This window comes from Capricornis sumatraensis, chromosome 9, assembly GCF_032405125.1.
Source record: "Capricornis sumatraensis isolate serow.1 chromosome 9, serow.2, whole genome shotgun sequence".
Lineage (NCBI taxonomy): Eukaryota > Metazoa > Chordata > Mammalia > Artiodactyla > Bovidae > Capricornis > Capricornis sumatraensis.
This window is the reverse complement of record NC_091077.1, coordinates 26,519,379-26,538,079: the sequence shown is the minus strand read 5'-3', so window position 1 is coordinate 26,538,079 and position 18,701 is coordinate 26,519,379. Positions and strand designations below refer to the sequence as shown.

Genomic DNA, 18,701 nt, shown 5'->3' with positions numbered 1-18,701 from the left:
TCCATCTACAAATACATAGGCAAAAGGAGTCAAGGAGGAAGTGGTCAAATGTCTTCTAGAAAAGAGCATGACCTGAAGTCCTTCCTTCTGAGACCTTGAGGGGGCTCAGGCTCCAGTGATTTCAGGATTCCCCTTGGCTGTGTACACTGCAGATTCTTTCATCCTTGGTAAATTTCCATGCACTGGCAGCTGCAATGAGACTGTAGAAGCCAGGTAAGATGGACTAGGTGTGGTTTCCATAGGCTCTGAAGACACTGTGTACATAGGCAGCTCCTCACCTTCAAGAGAAAAAAGTCTAGAGTATAGTGAAAGTGAAGTCGCTCAGTTGTGTCCAACTGTTTGTGACCTGTGGACTGTAGCCCACCAAGCCTCTCCGTCCTTGGGATTCTCTAGGCAAGAATACTGGAGTGGGTATCAGTTCAGTTCAGTTCAGTCGCTCAGTTGTGTCTGACTCTTTGTGACCCCATGAATTGCAGCACACCAGGCCTCCCTGTCCATCACCATCTCCCGGAGTTCACTCAGACTCACGTCCATCGAGTCCGTGATGCCATCCAGCCATCTCATCCTCTGTTGTCCCCTTCTCCTCCTGCCCCCAATCCCTCCCAGCATCAGAGTCTTTTCCAATGAGTCAAGTCTTCGCATGAGGTGGCCAAAGTACCAGAGCTTCAGCTTTTGCATCATTCCTTCCAAAGAAATCCCAGGGTTGATCTCCTTCAGAATGGACTGGTTGGATCTCCTTGTAGTCCAAGGGACTCTCAAGAGTCTTCTCCAACACCACAGCTCAAAAACATCAATTCTTCGGTGCTCAGCCTTCTTCACAGTCCAACTCTCACATCCACACATGACCGCTGGAAAAACCATAGCCTTGACTAGATGGACCTTAGTCGGCAAAGTAATGTCTCTGCTTTTGAATATGCTATGTAGGTTGGTCATAACTTTTCTTCCAAGGAGTAAGCATCTTTTAATTTCATGGCTGCAGTCACCATCTGCAGTGACTTTGGAGCCCCCCAAAATAAAGTCTGACACTCTTTCCACTGTTTCCCCATCTATTTCCCATGAAGTGATGGGATTGGATGCCATGATCTTCATTTTCTGAATGTTGAGCTTTAAGCCAACTTTTTCGCTCTCCTCTTTCACTTTCATCAAGAGGCTTTTTAGCTTCTCTTCACTTTCTGCCATAAGGGTGTTGTCATCTGCATATCTGAGGTTATTGATATTTCTCCCAGCAATCTTGATTCCAGCTTGTGTTTCTTCCAGTCCAGCATTTCTCATGATGTACTCTGCATAGAAGTTAATAAGCAGGGTGACAATATACAGCCTTGACGTACTCCTTTTCCTATTTGGAACCAGTCTGTTTTTCCATGTCCAGTTCTAACTGTTGCTTCCTGACCTGCATACAGATTTCTCAAGAGGCAGGTTAGGTGATCTGGTATTCCCATCTCTTTCAGAATTTTCCACAGTTTATACTCATATGGTATTGTGATTTCTGAAATGGTGGCCCCATGACTAAGAAAGGTATTTGAAAATCAGCCCTTACTTGAATGGAGAATGCTTATTAAAAATGTTGCCATCTAAACTTGAGGATATTACTTCTCAAGGTAGAAATTTTGTATGAGGATATAAAGCTTAGCTAATCATTTGTACCAAGATAGAGTATGAATCAGAGATTGCAATGGCACCCCTTTCCAGTACTCTTGACTGGAAAATTCCATGGACGGAGGAGCGTGGTAGGCTGCAGTCCATGGGGTTGCTAAGAGTCGGATATGACTGAGCGTCTTCACGTTCACTTTTCACTTTCATGCATTGGAAAAGGAAATGGCAACCCACTCCAGTGTTCTTGCCTGGAGAATCCCAGGATGGGGGAGCCTCATGGGCTGCCGTCTGTGGGATCGCACAGAGTCGAACATGACTGAAGCGACTTAGCAGCAGCAGGAAAATATGAATAGTAAGAAATTAGGTGAAGAATTCAGACTACAGATTATTTCAAATCACATGGCCACCATATTCTGATGGCAGTAATGTGCTTCCTAGCTGTTCTGTGCAGAGTAATGGGATGAAATATACAACGTTAGATGGTTCTGTATCCTCACTTGTTACCTTATCTGTAAAATCAAGCAGGCTTAGTAAAGCCATGTACATTTCCTCTCATAAGGTTATGTGTGTGTTAATTATCTAAAATTAAGTTCTCTGGTTTAATATATAGTCCAGTATCTTTTATGACTGTTTCAAATATCTTATTGTTTGTGATTGTGTCAAAGAATATATATTTTTTAAATACTTGAAACTTTCTTCCAGGAAGCTAAGACTAAACAAAAACTGTTTTATTCCTTCTTTGGTCAAAATACCTTTTAATTCATTGACAACCTAGTTGACTTTAAAAAGTTTGAATATTTTACATGTGTGTTAGAGCAGAGTAATCATGTTTGAAATAATGGGATATAATCTTTGCATCTTTGTAACAGTGGAAATTCAGAAACAAATAAAAATGGCATTGAATATGAGAAAAGGTAGATTTATTGGAGATTATTAACACAGTATAGCCGTGTAGCCATTCATTCCTATAAAATTCTACATAGTATTGATAATATACCATATTAATAAGTGTTATCAATATTAGTAGGTCTCAATATCACAATATTGGGTGAAAAATCAAGATGCACAATAATATACACATTTTTTATAAAACTAATAATTCAATAAAGGGTAGAAAGGAATGAAACAGTGGTATTTATACTACTTATAAAGACTGTTTCAGTAGGATAAGTATAGTAGAGGTTATAAGTGCCTTGCTCTTGGGCCATAATTCTATGAAAACCTAATGGTTTTGCTACTCACTGCTCTTGCACACAATGAATGGAAGTAACTTCCAAAGAAAGTTTAAATTTTAATGGAATTGATTTGAACTTGATTAGTATATAGCTGTGAATTTTTGTTCATACACTAAAGAAAAGCACCTTTATCCTTACAAATAAAAATAGCCTAATGTTGTAAAATGAGTGTTACACAAACCAGATTTATCCATGCTGAAAGTTAGTTCTTAAAATAATTAGACTGCACCAAAGTTAAATGATTCTTTAGGACAGGACACCTTTGCTTAGGATAAGCAAAAGTAAAAGAGAAGGAAGAGAATGGAAATATTTTTGCAACATATAAAACAAAAGATTAGTGTTGAGAAATAGACTATATAAAGAACTCTTAAATCAATAAGGAAGAAAAAACCTCTCAAATTTAAATTAGGCAAAAGATACAGTAAAGTAATTCAGAGGCATGGAAACCTGATTGGCTAATAAGTATATGAGAATGTATTTATCCTTGTATTAACTGAGGAAGTGCATGATAAAGGAACATGATGTCATTTTTCACCATCTAATTGGCAAAAGTTTAGAAGTCTGACAATGTTGCATGTTGGATGAGAATGTGAAAGGAAGCCTCCACACACCGCTCTCAGGAGAGTAAGTTGGCAGAATAAATTTAGAGAGTGGTTTGGCTGTCTCTAGAGTAAAATTATTCTTTGTGTACACCATATGATTCAGTATTTTTACTTCTTTATAATTTGTATACCTTGGAGAAACCTTTGCATTCATGATAGGGGATATAGTCTTTGCATCTTTGTAACAGTGAAAATTCAGAGACAAGTAAAAATGGCATTAAATAAGAGAAAAGATAAATTTATTGGAGATTGTTAATACAGTATAATGCCATGTAACCATTCATTCCTATAAACTTCTATGTAGTATTGATAATATACCATATTAATAAGTGTTATCAATATTAGTAGATCTCAGTATCATAATATTGGGTGAAAATCAAGATGTACAGTTATATACACATTTTTTTGTAAAAGTAATAAATAAAATGATTCAATACATTATTTCTGGACACACAGACTAGAAGGATACACATTAAAATCCTGACAGTGGCTCCTTCTGGAGAAGGAGTAGGGAAAGAACTGAAAAAAAGGTACAAAGGAGATAAAAGGGACTTTATAATGTGTTATTTCTTTCATTAAGTGATGAAGCAAATGTGATGCACTGCTCATAACAGTTAATTCTAGGTTGTGAGTATGTGAGCCTTTGCTGTAGTATTAAATAGTACTTGTCTTCTGATTAATTTTTTTTTTTTTTACTCAAGAAAACTTAAAATTTTCAGACCATCCTGTTAGCATTGAGGGTTTGAGGCCTGGTTTTCCTTACTGTTGGAGTTTAAGCAAATCATTTAAGGCCTTTCAGCCTCTCACATCCAGGATGGAGATAATAAGTATTTGCACAGTGATAGTCCTGAGTACATATCCTTCGGTACTCACCTCCAGCCCTCCTCCTCTGGGAGCCTTCCGCCGTCCTTGCTCTCCTCTGCCCAGAGGATATAAGGCCTCTGGATATAAGGCAATGGATGGAAGGCCTCTGTGTTCCTCGAGCATCCTGTGCACGGCAAGGCTTATTGTTGTTCCACTACTCAGTCATGTCTGACTCTGTGTCTGCCAGATTTCAGTCTGCCAGGCTTCCCTGTCCTTCACCATCTCCAGGAGTTTGCTCAGACTCATGTCCATTGAGTCAGGGATGCCATCCAATCATCTCATCCTCTGTTGTCCCCTTCTCCTCCTGCCCTCAATCTTTCCCAGTATCAGGGTCCTTTCCAATGAGTTGGCTCTTCGCATCAGGTGGCCAAAGTATTGGAACTTCAGCTTCAGCATCAGACCTTCCAGTGAATATTCAGGGTTGATTTCCTTTAGGATGGACTGGTTTGATCTCCTTGCTGTCCAAGGGACTCTCAAGAGTCTTCTCCAACACCAAAGCAAGGCTTATTATATTAGCACGTTCTTTTCTGATAAGTCTCACTGTGGGCCAGTCTCTTCCAGTAGATAAAGAAAACTATAGGACAGGTCTTAGGGAGGAGCAATAGTAAGTGCTCAACAAAAAGAACTTAGTAGCCATGGAAACTGCTTCAGTTCAGTTCAGTTCAGTCGCTCTTTTTGGCCGACTCTTTACGACCCCATGAATCGCAGCACGCCAGGCTTCCCTGTCCATCACCAACTCCCGGAGTTCACTCAGACTCATGTCTATTGAGGCAGTGATGCCATCCAGCCATCTCATCCTCTGTTGTCCCCTTCTTCTCCTGCCCCCAATCCCTCCCAGCATCAGAGTCTTTTCCAATGAGTCAACTCTTCACAAGAGGTGGCCACAGTACAGGAGTTTCAGCCCCAGCATCATTCCTTCCAAATAAATCCCAGGGCTGATCTCCTTCAGAATGGACTGGTTGGATCTCCTTGCATTCCAAGGGACTCTCAAGAGTCTTCTCCAACACCACAGTTCAAAAGCATCAATTCTTCGGTGCTCAGCTTTCTTTATAGTCCAACTCTCACATACATACATGACTACTGGAAAAACCATAGCCTTGACTAGATGGACCTTTGTTGGTAAAATAATGTCTCTGCTTTTCATTATGCTATCTAGGTTGGAAACTGCTTAGTACATTTTTAGTGAAAGAATGAATGAGCAAAAGAGCAAAACTCTAGCAAGACTTTATAGAGCAAAATATCCTGTAATGGCTCTCGAGGTTGTTATTATGCTTTTGACATCAGTGAATATAAATATAATCCCCCCAAATCCCTTACAAATCCCAGCCTACAATTTATATCCTGGTGATTTTCCTGCACCGTGAATAGAGTCATCAATATGCTCTCATTGAGAGACATCAACATTTATATGTAGACACTTGAAAGAATAAACATTTCACGCCCTTTGCCCCGGCCCATCGCTTGGGATAAGCATCCACTGTAGTTAAAAAAATGACAGTTCGTGCTTCAAAACTTTATTCAATAAACACTTTTTGAAGAAGAAGAATAAAAGTTCTCTCTCAGCCACTGAATAATATTAATATAAACAGCACTGGGTGGTTGTCAACAGCGACTGCTGGCAGTCTGTCAGCTCTCCAGCCGGCTTTTTGACATGTGAAGGACATGAGGTTTTAGTGCTTTCAGAGGACCTGGAAAATACATTTTTATTGTTCTTCTTCATGGATGGAGAAGCTTTACAAACTTGTTTTATTTTTAAAGCACTTGATGTTTTGAATGAGGATCTTTTCTTTTACATTAACAAAAGGGAATGACACACCACAGCCTTGTTAGCCTGAGGCACAAGGAATGAAATCACAGGGAGATAAAAGACCCTGAGGGAACCACGGCTTGGGAAGAAAGGGTATATGTTTCAGGAAGAATCGTGTTTTTCTATCCTTTGAGACAGCAAAAAATTATTTTGGTCTCTTCTAAAAGCTACTCACTCTATAGAGATACTTTCTTGAAAATGACTTATTGGTGCTTTGTTTACAAATGAGACTATGAAAGGCTGCATTTTCTTTCCTGTTAATTTCTCTAATAATCACAGATTATCCTGTGTTTAAAGTCAATGGAGAACATCACAGTGAAACTCCATGTAAAAATGTATTTTTACGTCCATATAGCTGACTGATATAACCTAACAGATGCTTGACATTTAGATGTTAAGGGCACTTATAGACATAGTTACTTTAAACAGCAACCCTGGTGAGGGTAGTTATGTATTATAAACTGACGTCACTTTCCCTATGATAAACATGAGTTCTAAGATTCAATACATTTTCCCGTTTTAAGGGTCTGGTAGAGATGGGTCGCACAGAGTCGGACACGACTGAAGTGACTTAGCAGCAGCAGCAGAAATGTATCCACAAGGTTCTAGAACTCCATATAGTTCCACAATTTTACTTCTTTGATTCCAGAAATATTAAACCAAGACAAAAGAAAAACAAAGAACAAAAAATGGACTACTCAGCTCATCTAGGGTTTGTTTAGCCCTAACACAAGTACGCAGAATTGAGCTCTTTTGTTATTCTCTATAATTCAGAACCAGTTATTTTAACCAATACAGTATTGTAAAGTAAAATAAAGTTAAAATGAAAATTAAAAAAAAAATGCTGATCTATGGAGAAAAAAAAGAAAAAGAAAGAAAGTATATTATACTTCAAAATGTGTTTCATGGCTGTGTCTGTGGTCTTGGTGGATGTAGATAAGCCGGAGAAAAATCAAGTGCTGGGATTGATGCCTTCTAATATGGCAGATCTTCGAGATTTTATTTATCACCATCTACTTCTTTACTCCAAGCGGACAATTTCTAAGTTCACATATTTGTTTCTAAGTTTATCCTTTTACATTTCTGAGCTTCTTGTGTGAGCCTGCATCTCTCTGGACACATTAATCATCAGCAAATGAGAAATTTCTAAATCCAGTTTTTAATTTACATTGAAGAATAGGATGTAAATTAACACTGGGTTTCATCCCAGGCCTGAGCTTTTTCCAATTGGCTTTATAAAAAAAAAAAAAAAGGATGAAAAGAGGGATACCAGGGCTTGGTTTTTACTATGTGGAGTTACTGGGCAAGTTGTTTTTTGGAATTCACATTGTGAGAACCAACTTGTCCTCTTTGGCGTGAATGATTCATGCAAGGCAAACAAATAATACAAACGACAGGCCTGTTATTCCAGCCTCATACACAGCTGGAGGATGTTTTTTTCAGGGTTAGGACATTTAACTGAGCCAGCCACAAAATAAAATTTCAGCTGCCACCAAATCTGTGCTGTGTCATACATACCAACAAGTATTTTAGATGTAATTAGTATGTTTCACTATCCCCATTTGACAGAAAATTAAGTATAATGAAAGTCAGGAACTTGTTCAAATTTCATGGCTAAGAAGTTGCCGTGTCGCCGCTAAGGTCCAGGCCTGTCCAGTGTTAAGTGATTGTACCCCAGCTAAGTGATTGATGAATTTTATAACAAGGTGAATGCGATGGTAAACATTACTCTTTTCTCTCAGGGAAAAATGATTTCATCCTTTTTTTTCCCCCGATGAAGGAGTCCTTTGGGTAAGACACTGTATTAATGTGCCCTTGTTCCTTTCTCTGGGAGTCTCTCTCCATTTAGTATGTCTCTGTATCTCTAATTGTTCTCCTTTCTTAATTCTTGGTCTATACAGAAACAAGAGATTTATTAAACCATCTCTCATTTGTTCAAAGATTTTTTCCTATGGCCTTGGTTTTGTCAATACGTGTGTGGCTGTGGATTTGTTGGAACATTCCTTATCAAGCCATTCTGATGAGCCTGTACTAACACTTTGGAACCTGGGAACTGTCATTTAGGCAAACAAGTATTACTTCTCAAAACACCCGTGTGACTTTTGTCCTACACTGTTCCCCCTTGAAAAGCTGGCAAAAGCCAGTAATGTGCAATGGTAGCAGGACCTGTAATTGTGTTGGTGACATGGGATGGTCTGCAGGGTGTGTGCAAGATCACAGCTTGGGAGGCCTTGCTGGGTTTGGATTGAACTCTTGCTTTTGCTGCTTGAATACTAAGTGACTTTGAGCAAATTATCATCTAAGTCCATTTTTCACATGATATGGTGGAACAATTATACCTCGCTCATTGAGTTATGAGGATAAAATGAAATAGCTGCATATGCTGACACATCTTCAAAACTCAATGCATCTTGAAATCGCTTCTCTCTTTCCCTGTTTCTTGCATGGAAAGCTAGACTGAGGGTTTGAAGTAGGTTCAGTTCAGATAAGTTCAGTCGCTCAGTCATGTCCACCTCTTTGCGACCCCATGGATCGCAGCACGCCAGGCCTCCCTGTCCATCACCAACTCCGGGAGTTCACCCAAACTCATGTCCATTGAGTCAGTGATGCCATCCAGCCATCTCATCCTCTGTCGTCCCCTTCTCCTCCTGCCCTCAATCCCTCCCAGCATCAGGGTCTTTTCCAATGAGTCAACTCTTCACATGAGGTGGCCAAAGTACTGGAGTTTCAGCTTTAGCATCAGTCCTTCCAATGAACACCTAGGACTGGTCTCCTTTAGGATGGACTGGTTGGATCTCCTAGCAGTCCAAGGGACTCTCAAGAGTCTTCTCCAACACCACAGTTCAAAAGCATCAATTCTTTGGTGCTCAGCCTTCTTCACAGTCCAACTCTCACATCCATACATGACCACAGGAAAAACCATAGCCTTGACTAGACGGACCTGAAGTAGGTTAGGAGGGAAGAATGTACCTAGAATTGTGATAATGGTTTTGCAGGTTTCTCTGCTTGTCTATGGAATGAGGTTCATGATATTGTACAGGAGACAGGGATCAAGACCATCCCCATGGAAAAGAAATGCAAAAAAGCAAAATGGCTTTCTGGGGAGGCCTTACAAATAGCTGTGAAAAGAAGAGAAGTGAAAAGCAAAGGAGAAAAGGAAAGATATAAGCATCTGAATGCAGAGTTCCAAAGAATAGCAAGACAATATAAGAAAGCTTTCCTTAGCAATCAGTGCAAAGAAATAGAGGAAAACAACAGAATGGGAAAGACTAGAGATCTCTTCAAGAAAATTAGAGATACCAAGGGAACATTTCATGCAAAGATGGGCTTGATAAAGGACAGAAATGGTAGGGACCTAGCAGAAGCAGAAGATATTAAGAAGAGGTGGAAAGAATATACAGAAACTGTACAAAAAAGAGCTTCACGACCAAGATAATTATGATGGTGTGATCACTCACCTAGAGCCAGACATCCTAGAATGTGAAGTCAAATGGGCCTTAGGAAGCTTCACTACAAACAAAGCAAGTGGAGGTGGTGGAATTCCTGTTGAGCTCTTTCAAATCCTGGAAGATGATGCTTTGAAAGTGCTGCACTCAATATGCCAGCAAATTTGGAAAACTCCAGCAGTGGCCACAGGACTGGAAAAGGTCAGTTTTCATTCCAATCCCAAAGAAAGGCAATGCCAAAGAATGCTCAAACTCCCGCACAATTGCACTCATCTCACACGCTAGTAACGTAATGCTCAAAGTTCTCCAAGCCAGGCTTCAGCAATAGGTGAGCCGTGAACTTCCAGATGTTCAGGCTGGTTTTAGGAAAGGCAGAAGAACCAGAGATCAAATTTCCAACATCCACTGGATCATCAAAAAAGCAAGAGAGTTCCCGAAAAGCATCTCTTTCTGCTTTATTGACTATGCCAAAGCCTTTGACTGTGTGGATCACAATAAACTGTGGAAAATTCTGAAAGAGATGGGAATACCAGACCACCTGACCTGCCTCTTGAGAAATCTGTATGCAGGTCAGGAAGCAACAGTTAGAACTGGACATGGAACAACAGACTGGTTCCAAATAGGAAAAGGAGTATGTCAAGGCTGTATATTGTCACCCTGCTTATTTAACTTTTATGCAGAGTACATCATGAGAAACGCTGGGCTGGAAGAAGCACAACCTGGAATCAAGATTGCCAGGTGAAAAATCAATCACCTCAGATATGCAGATGACACCACCCTTATGGCAGAAAGTGAAGAGAAACTAAAAAGCCTCTTGATGAAAGTGAAAGAGGAGAGCGAAAAAGTTGGCCTAAAGCTCAACATTCAGAAAACGAAGATCATGGCATCTGGTCCCATCACTTCATGGGAAATAGATGTGGAAACAGTGTCAGACTTTATTTTGGGGGGCTCCAAAATCACTGCAGATGGTGACTGCAGCCAAGAAATTAAAAGCCACTCCTTGGAAGAAAAGTTATGACCAACCTAGACAGTATATTCAAAAGCAGAGACATTACTTTGCCGACTAAGGTCAGTCTATTCAAGGCTATGGTTTTTCCTGTGGCCATGTATGGATGTGAGAGTTGGACTGTGAAGAAGGCTGAGTGCCAAAGAATTGATGTGTTTGAACTGTGGTGTTGGAAAGACTCTTGAGAGTCCCTTGGACTGCTAGGAGATCCAACCAGTCCATTCTGAAGGAGATCAGCCCTGGGATTTCTTTGAAAGGAATGATCCTGAAGCTGAAACTCCAGTACTTTGGCCACCTCTTGTGAAGAGTTGACTCATTGGAAAAGACTCTGATGCTGGGAGAGATTGGGGGCAGGAGAAGAAGGGGACGACAGAGGATGAGATGGCTGGACAGCATCACTGACTCGATGGACGTGAGTCTGATTGAACTCCGGGAGATGGTGATGGACAGGGAGGCCTGGCGTGCTGTGATTCATGGGGTCACAAAGAGTCGGACACGACTGAGCGACTGAACTGAACTGAACTGATCTGAGCTGCTTGTCCAAGTTAGTTACCCTGCTCTGTGTGTGCTCTCACTTTCACTCACTCACCACCTGCATCTTGAGAGCAGCCCTGTACCAGGTACTGTGTGGACCTAGTTTTCTGGTCAGAGTACTCAACTAATGGCATCAGTACTGTTTTCACAGTGAGCTCACTGGCTTTTTTGATTACATAGAATCATTTTCAACTTACAGCTCTTCAGATCTGATCGTCCCCTTCATTTTATTTTCTGTTTGAGAAACACCCTATGTTTTCACCTCTGAGATAATTTCCTGTTCTTAGTGCCCCTTGATGTTGAGTCATTGGCTGACCCCATAAACTTGCTCAGTGGAAGGTCTTATCATTGGCTGCTCCACCTTAATGGATCATATTAGATGAAATACATCATTGTGAGGTGTTATGTTTAACCAAAATACTTAATTTCACTGCCTCAGGAGCAGAATGGCCTTGTGACCAGTGTCTGGACTTTTGTTTGCCGACAACCTTGGGTTTGAATACTGATGCCACAGCTGAGTGTTTTTGGATGTTTTACCTAAGTGTTCTCATCCTAAATATCCTCTGTGTGCTAAAGGTGATAATTATACCACTTTGTTGGTGCTGTAAGGACTAGAGAGAGGTGGGTAAAGCACGGAGCATAGGGCATGACACAGTACAGAGGCTTAGCAGATCCAACTATTTAAAAACAGAACTTTTCACTTGCTTTTCTCCTCCCACCAGAAGGATACATTCAATTGCAGAGAATTTAGAAAATCTAGTTAATTCAGATGAATTAGAGAAAAATCACACACAGTCTTAAGATCCAGAATAACCAAGTGGTCCCATATGACCACAGACCTTTTCAGTATCTGTCTCTGTGTCTTTTTCATTCTCCCTCTTCTCCTCTCTGCCCCGCACATTAGGGTCAGTCATATACAGTTGCCGACATGAGGCCATTTGTAACCTAAATTAATGACAGTTTCATGTAGTTGATTCTAGTCTAAAATTGAATCATGTGATACATATTTTTAGTCTACTTTTTACAGTTAACAATATTTACAAACATCTTTCAAGTTCACTGGGACTTCCCTTGTGGCTCAGCTGGTAAAGAATCCACCTTATGTGGAGACTTGGGTTTGATCCCTGGGTTGGGAAGATCCCCTGGAGAAGGGAAAGGCTACCCACTCCAGTATTTTGGCCTCAGGAATTCCATGGACTGTATAATCCATGGGGTCTCAAAGAGTCAGACACAACTGAGCAATTTTCACCTTCACTTTTCAAGTTCACTAAGTATTCTTCTCTAGTATCACTTTCAATTGATGCATGGTATTCCATTGTATGATTATAGCAAATTTTTTTTTACCAGTCTTCTACTTCTAGAAAATTAGGTTGTTTCAAATTTTTTTTGTTATTATAGACAGCACTGGGATAAACATCCTTATAGCTTTGGAGGGGGTAGAATATTGTGGTTTAGAAAACAGGAGATCTGTTCTTCACTCCTTTTTACCTGTATGACTTTAAGCATATCAGCTGTTCTCAGTTTCTTCAATAAAATAAGGGTGACTATAGTTCCTGCTTCATAGGGACAATGGTCGTTCACCTGTCTCAGGTGCTTTCAACAGTATCGGTGGGCACAATTTGTAAATATTATTAATGAGTTAACTATAGTGGATTGATGTTGTCTTTATATACTTATATTTGTTTCCTTTGGAAAAATCCCCAAAGATGAATTTATGAGTCAAGGGCTTCTGATACATTTTCCCACGCTAATCTCTAAACTGGATATAGTATCTGAACTCCCACAGTAGTGCATAGAGTGCTGGTGTTCCCAGAAAGGGAGTTATTATCATCCTCACTGTAAGGATCAAGCTCATTGTCATTATTATACTACTTCATGACTCAGGGGCACAGTTTTTCACAGCTTAATATCTCTGACTCATTGGAAAAGACGCTGATGCTGGGAAAGATTGAAGGCAAAAGGAGAAGAGGATGGCAGAGGATGAGATCTTTAGATAGCATCACCGACTCAATGGACATGAACTTGAGCAAACTCCGGGACACAGTGAAGGATAGGGAAGTCTGGTGTGTTGCGGTCCATGGGGTCACAAAGAGTCAGACATGACTTCGCAACTGAACAACAACAGCAACATCTCTGAATCAGAATGCTTCTCATTATCATTGTCAGCCAGGTGACTGCCAGGACATGCTTGTATGAAACTTTCTGTTGACATTTGATAAATGTAGAAGGGTGTCTATGTGTCTTAGTTCAGTTCAGTCCAGTTGCTCAGTCGTGTCCTACTCTTTGCGACCCCATGAATTGCAGCACGCCAGGCCTGTGTCTTAACATCTGTGAAATTCAGTTTGAGAGCTATGAAAAAAGGCAAACATATATAAAAACTGTGATCTAAGTGCAAAGTTACTGTCATGGAAAACACACAATGCGTTTTTCAAAGAGCATCTCAGGTTGGGTCTGTAGAATGTACCTGAAGCTCGGAGGTTCTGGACTGAGTGTGGCAGGCTGGGGAGGACTGATGGAGAGGACATGTCTAATATCTCTTCCTCTCTGCTTATTTCTGTTCTTTTTGTTATGCACACAGCTAAGAAAGATGATGAGGGCCATGATGTAATAGTGTAAAACCCCAATAGAGCATTCATGATTGTCTTTTCAAACCCTTTTGGCTGTTGCACGTATCATTCTTTCTGAATGTAAAACTGCCTGCAGCCTCCCTCTTGCAGTTCCTCCTTTTTCTACATACAAATCCTTCACAGTTTACCTATATATGTTTCTCTGTGCCATTAGGTCTCATCTTAGACATCATTTTGTTAGGGAAGCCTTTCTCTACTCACCAACACTAGTTAATGTCATCCCTGTATTTTCCATTGTACCCAGTCCATATGCTTACCTTACCGCTTATCACAGGGTATTTATGCTCTTGCCTACTAACTTGACACCTTGTCATTAAACTGTAAGCTTGTAGAAACATGAGCTTTATTATTCTTGTTTGAAGTCAAGGTCTAGTACCACGCCTGGCAGAAAGCATGTACTTAAAAGATTTAGGCTTGAGTCAATTTCAGTCCCTAGCCTATGAGTGTAACCTCTGGTCATTAGAAGTTACAGCCATAAGGGCCCAGGGGTAAGTCCATTCTCTTCAGTGCTCTGCTAGTTGTCCTTAAGGGTTTGTAGCCTGGACTGTACACTTCTGATATTGCATAGTAGTTTAAAATTCCTTTTATTTGGTTAACTTATTATGAGAGCTTCTTAGAGTAAGCTGTCTATGCTGAGACCCTCGATAAGCTGTCTCCTGAAATATCTGCATGGATCTGGGCACATGGCATGTGACAGCCTGTTTCTAGCTGTTATCACAATGAGAGCTGAAACCAGAGGCTGTAAAGGAGGCATCACCCCCTTATTAGCATCTGAGTTCTTTAATCTGAAACAAAATTTTGTTCATTTACCTTTTCCTGTTAGGCTATTCAAGCTATTTCCATGTTAACTACATTGTTTTTTTTTTAATGTATTTTATTGAAGTATAATTGATTTACAATGTTGTGTTAATTTCTGATGTACAACACAGTGGTTCAGTTATACATATATTTTTAAAAAGGTTGTCAGCAGGAGAAACCAAGCTAGTCCCTTTTTCTTGAGGAGTGAAACATTTGCCCCTTGAAATTTGGGTGAAATGTTAACTAAAAGATGCCAGATAATTTGAGTTCACCCTCTTCAAACTGTCTTTCCAAATGCAGTAGTTAAATTCAGGATAATTGTCCAAGCTTGGCATTAAACAGAAGAAACAAATGCTGCCTCTTGTCAGGACACTCAGCATACTCTTGTGTATGTAGTAATCAGGGAAGAAAGCTGGCTTTTGTGCGATAAACTGTGTAACTCACTGGGCTACATTTAACAGTGGATGTACTGAAGCAATTAAATCTGACAAATCAAAAAAGGAAGTCACAGTGTCGCCTACATTCAAGCCAGGCTTCTGTATCTTACTTGCTCTACTTCCTGTCTGTTTTTCTGTAGACTTCTGTCTGTGGATTTTCCTCCCAACGGAGTCCATGTTGGTGCCTCGTACTCACATTGTGAGGCATATGTATCAATGGCTTTTTTAGGGAAATACAACCCCGAGGGGAGAAGCTGTCACTTCAAAGCATGCCACAATGCTTAGACACAGCCAGAAAATTAACCATGTCGGCACGATAATGTTTCCTTAATGCTTTAACCCTTTCTTTGATGCTGATGTGTGTGTATGTGTGTGCTCAGTAGTATCTGACTCTTTGCGACTCCATTGACTGTAGCCGCCAACCTCCTCTGTCCATGGGATTTTCCAGCAAGATTACTGGAATGGGTTGCCATTTCCTTTTCCAGGGGATCTTCCCAACCCAGGGATCGATCTCATGTCTCTTGACTACTGTGTTACGTAGATGGATGGATTGATGCTGATAGTCATCAGTTTCTGCTATAAACTTGTTTCTACCACAAGGAGATATCTTACAGAACTGATATCTGCCTGACTACTGTGCTGGGAGAGAAGCTGTTGAAGGGGGTGGGCAAATAAATGAATTATGAAGGAGAGGAGAGACCAGCTCTGTCCCCTCAGTACTTGGCTTCTTCCTACCACTCACCTCTTATTGTAAAATATACTCTATAAAATGTATATGCTCCAGCCCACCGTTAACCCAGTTTCACAGTGAAGGGAAAGGACTGTAACCCTTCATGAGTTGTTATTTGGTTTGTCTGTTTTAATTCTTTTAACATGATCATGATATCCTTATTAAGGTAGATTTATTAGCTACATTGTTTTCTTGCGTCAATTAATTAATTCTCCATTATACATAAGGAAAAATGTATCTTTAATTTAAAACGAGGTTCCCAGAAGTTGAAAGGAATATGGACATTTTGGAGAGGATTCAGCAGAGAAAATGTGTGAAATTGAATAAACTTTAAAAAATGCATCAAAGTATTGAAGTTGTAGTATTTAGTATACATTCGTGCTATACTGGCATCAAGGATGTATTTACATTTAAGGAGTAAAATCATTTATAATATAGAGAACAATGCTACGCTAGGTTGACTATACTGTGAAGACGATGTTGGGGGAAGGGAGGATCAAATTATAGAATAATGCCTTTGACTTACATAGAGTGATTTTCCTTACTCTTAGGACTGATGAACCAGGGCACTAGTTACAAAGGACTTGTTTACTTTGGGGGAACCTTCAGAACAAGATAGATTCCTTTCCAGCTGAGATAGCTGGGAGGATTTCAAGAAACACACCATATAATCTTTTTAAGAATGGATCTTAGATTGAAAGAATTAAAACTGAAAGAAAAAGGAGTGTTGTCCACATCCACAGGCAATTAAAAAAATAAAACTACTCATATGAATAATAGTTAAGCTGAAATCCCATCACCTAATCTTATTTTGTGAAAGAAGATTGTTCTTAGGTAATTGCTTTCTTGATCTGCTTTAGGTTCAATAATTCTTTCTCACTGCTTTTATTTAATTGTGTTAAAGTATGTTTGCTAAAGTACTAATAAGACTAAAGCCATACTTATTAGAAACGGAATTATTCATTTAAATTTTTTGATATTATGAAATGAAAGGCAGGTTCTAATACTGGAAGATGAATCCTGCAAGTCTAAAAAGTTGTTTCTGTGTACCTAGTTTTGTTTTTTTCAATAGTTTATTCTGTATCTGACATTACAAAATTTTTATGAGATGAAACTTTGTTTCGTCATAAAGGCAATTTATCCTAGGAACTCTAGGCAGGGTACTTCTTCCCCAGTGATTTTTATAGCATCTAATTAATAAATGGATGACTGACTAGGCAATGCATGTTAAGAGTAGACTTTGCTTATTGTCACCCTTGATAAATTTTAGAATGTTTGCGACTGAAGTTTTTTTCTTCTCTGCTTTTTCCAGCTCTTTGACTTGAATCAAAGCCATTATTCCTTTTCTTGGGAAATGCATCTTAAAGCTTTTTAAATGCTTTTTTTTTTTGCCTTTGTCTTTCCTGGTTTTATCTACCTCTTATCTGTTTATTTGCTGTCCACTTTCAGGTTCTGGTTTGTTATATTTTTAGAATAAGTCAATGACTTAAACATTTTAGTCAGTTTTTTTTTTCCCTGCCTTTTCTGGTTACCTCCCAGTCAAACATATTTTGACTGATTTATTGTAAAGCACATCAATTTGCTTTTCGGGAGCTTGGCCCAGGCCCATAGCTAGCAGGATCAGCCTACCGCACAGTGGACTGCATGTGGGTCATTTCTCTGTCCCTTTGGTCACTGAGTGAGTCCGGGCCTCCTCACTAAGCCGCTGACTACCATGCTTCTTGCCCGGTCTCCTGGCTCTTGTCAGCTCCTTCCTGCCCTTTCTTCATGCTGCAGGCAGCTGATCTTACTAGAAGGCAAATCTCCACTGACCCTCAGTGCTTAAAATCCTTTATTACCAATCCTCTGTCAACTAGATACAATCCAAACTTCTTGATGTGTATAAAACCCCTGCATAAGCTGACCATTCCCACCTGCCTAGTCAGCCTCCTCTCTGCCCACAACTGCTCACACCCTCCCCAAGCCAGTGACTCTGCCCATATCTCACACAACACTCCAGGTGCAGGGAGCAGGCTGAGCACAGGCCTCAAGCAATGCTTGAGGAATGCAGTGATAGAAAGTGGTCCAGTGCTGAGCACCAGTGAAATATTGCTGTAGGTGTGTACCCAAGCCCTGCTGCTCAGTGGAGAAATGGTGAGAAAGGGGTCATCTAGCCCACTCTCTCCAAGGGGAGAGGAAAGCTGGTACTGAAGAGCTTGCCGTTATCCACACCCACACTCTGATGCCCTCCACTGTTTCTTTCCCCAACCTCAGCCTGCGACGGTGATCACTGGGGGCCTCACTGCAGCAGCCGGTGCCAGTGCAAAAATGGGGCCCTGTGCAACCCCATCACGGGGGCTTGCCACTGTGCTGCGGGCTTCCGGGGCTGGCGCTGTGAGGAGCGCTGTGAGCAGGGCACCTACGGCAACGATTGCCACCAGAGATGCCAGTGCCAGAATGGAGCGACCTGCGACCATGTCACGGGGGAGTGCCGCTGCCCACCCGGGTACACTGGAGCCTTGTAAGTGATGCGCCCCTGGGCAGCGTGGCAGAGCCCTCCCACCCTCGCTGTTCCCGCTGCTGCCAGCCTCATATTCCTGTACTTCTGTCTCTCTGGCTGCCTAAGGAGTTACTGAGGGGACAGGACTCCAGGCAGTGACGGCCGCTAGGTGCTCCTGCTGTTTGTCGAGCATCAGAGCCCAGTCAGGGTCTCAGAACCAGCTTCCATGCATTCCTTTGGCAGAGCAGGGATACAGGGGCCTGGATGTTGTATTGAGTAGCAATATTTGGGGTTTCTGGGGCAGATTTGGGTTTCACTTTGACACTCCCTTGATTGCATTCATTTTACACTTTTGCCTATTAATGGTCCATGTGGTTCTGTTCTGTGTGGCAGTTAATTAGATGGATAAAAGAGGACGAGTTCAGTGCCTTAGAGAAGGAAATAGATGTTAGAAGTAGTTTATGCTCAAAGGTTAGCTGGGTTATTTAAGGCTTGTAGATATGTAGGTGTTGTTTTGCGAATATAAAAAGACTTGTATCACAT

At 40.7% G+C, this 18,701-nt stretch overlaps 1 protein-coding gene across 1 annotated transcript in view; it reads left to right on the top strand.

The window, feature by feature from the left end:
* MEGF10 (multiple EGF like domains 10) overlaps window positions 1-18,701 on the top strand; it is a 138,440-nt gene that overhangs the window by 59,090 nt on the left and 60,649 nt on the right. The window contains exon 5 of the mRNA XM_068981027.1: window positions 17,933-18,179. Within this exon, the coding sequence (XP_068837128.1) occupies window positions 17,933-18,179 (247 nt within the window). The remainder of the gene's footprint in view (window positions 1-17,932; window positions 18,180-18,701) is intronic.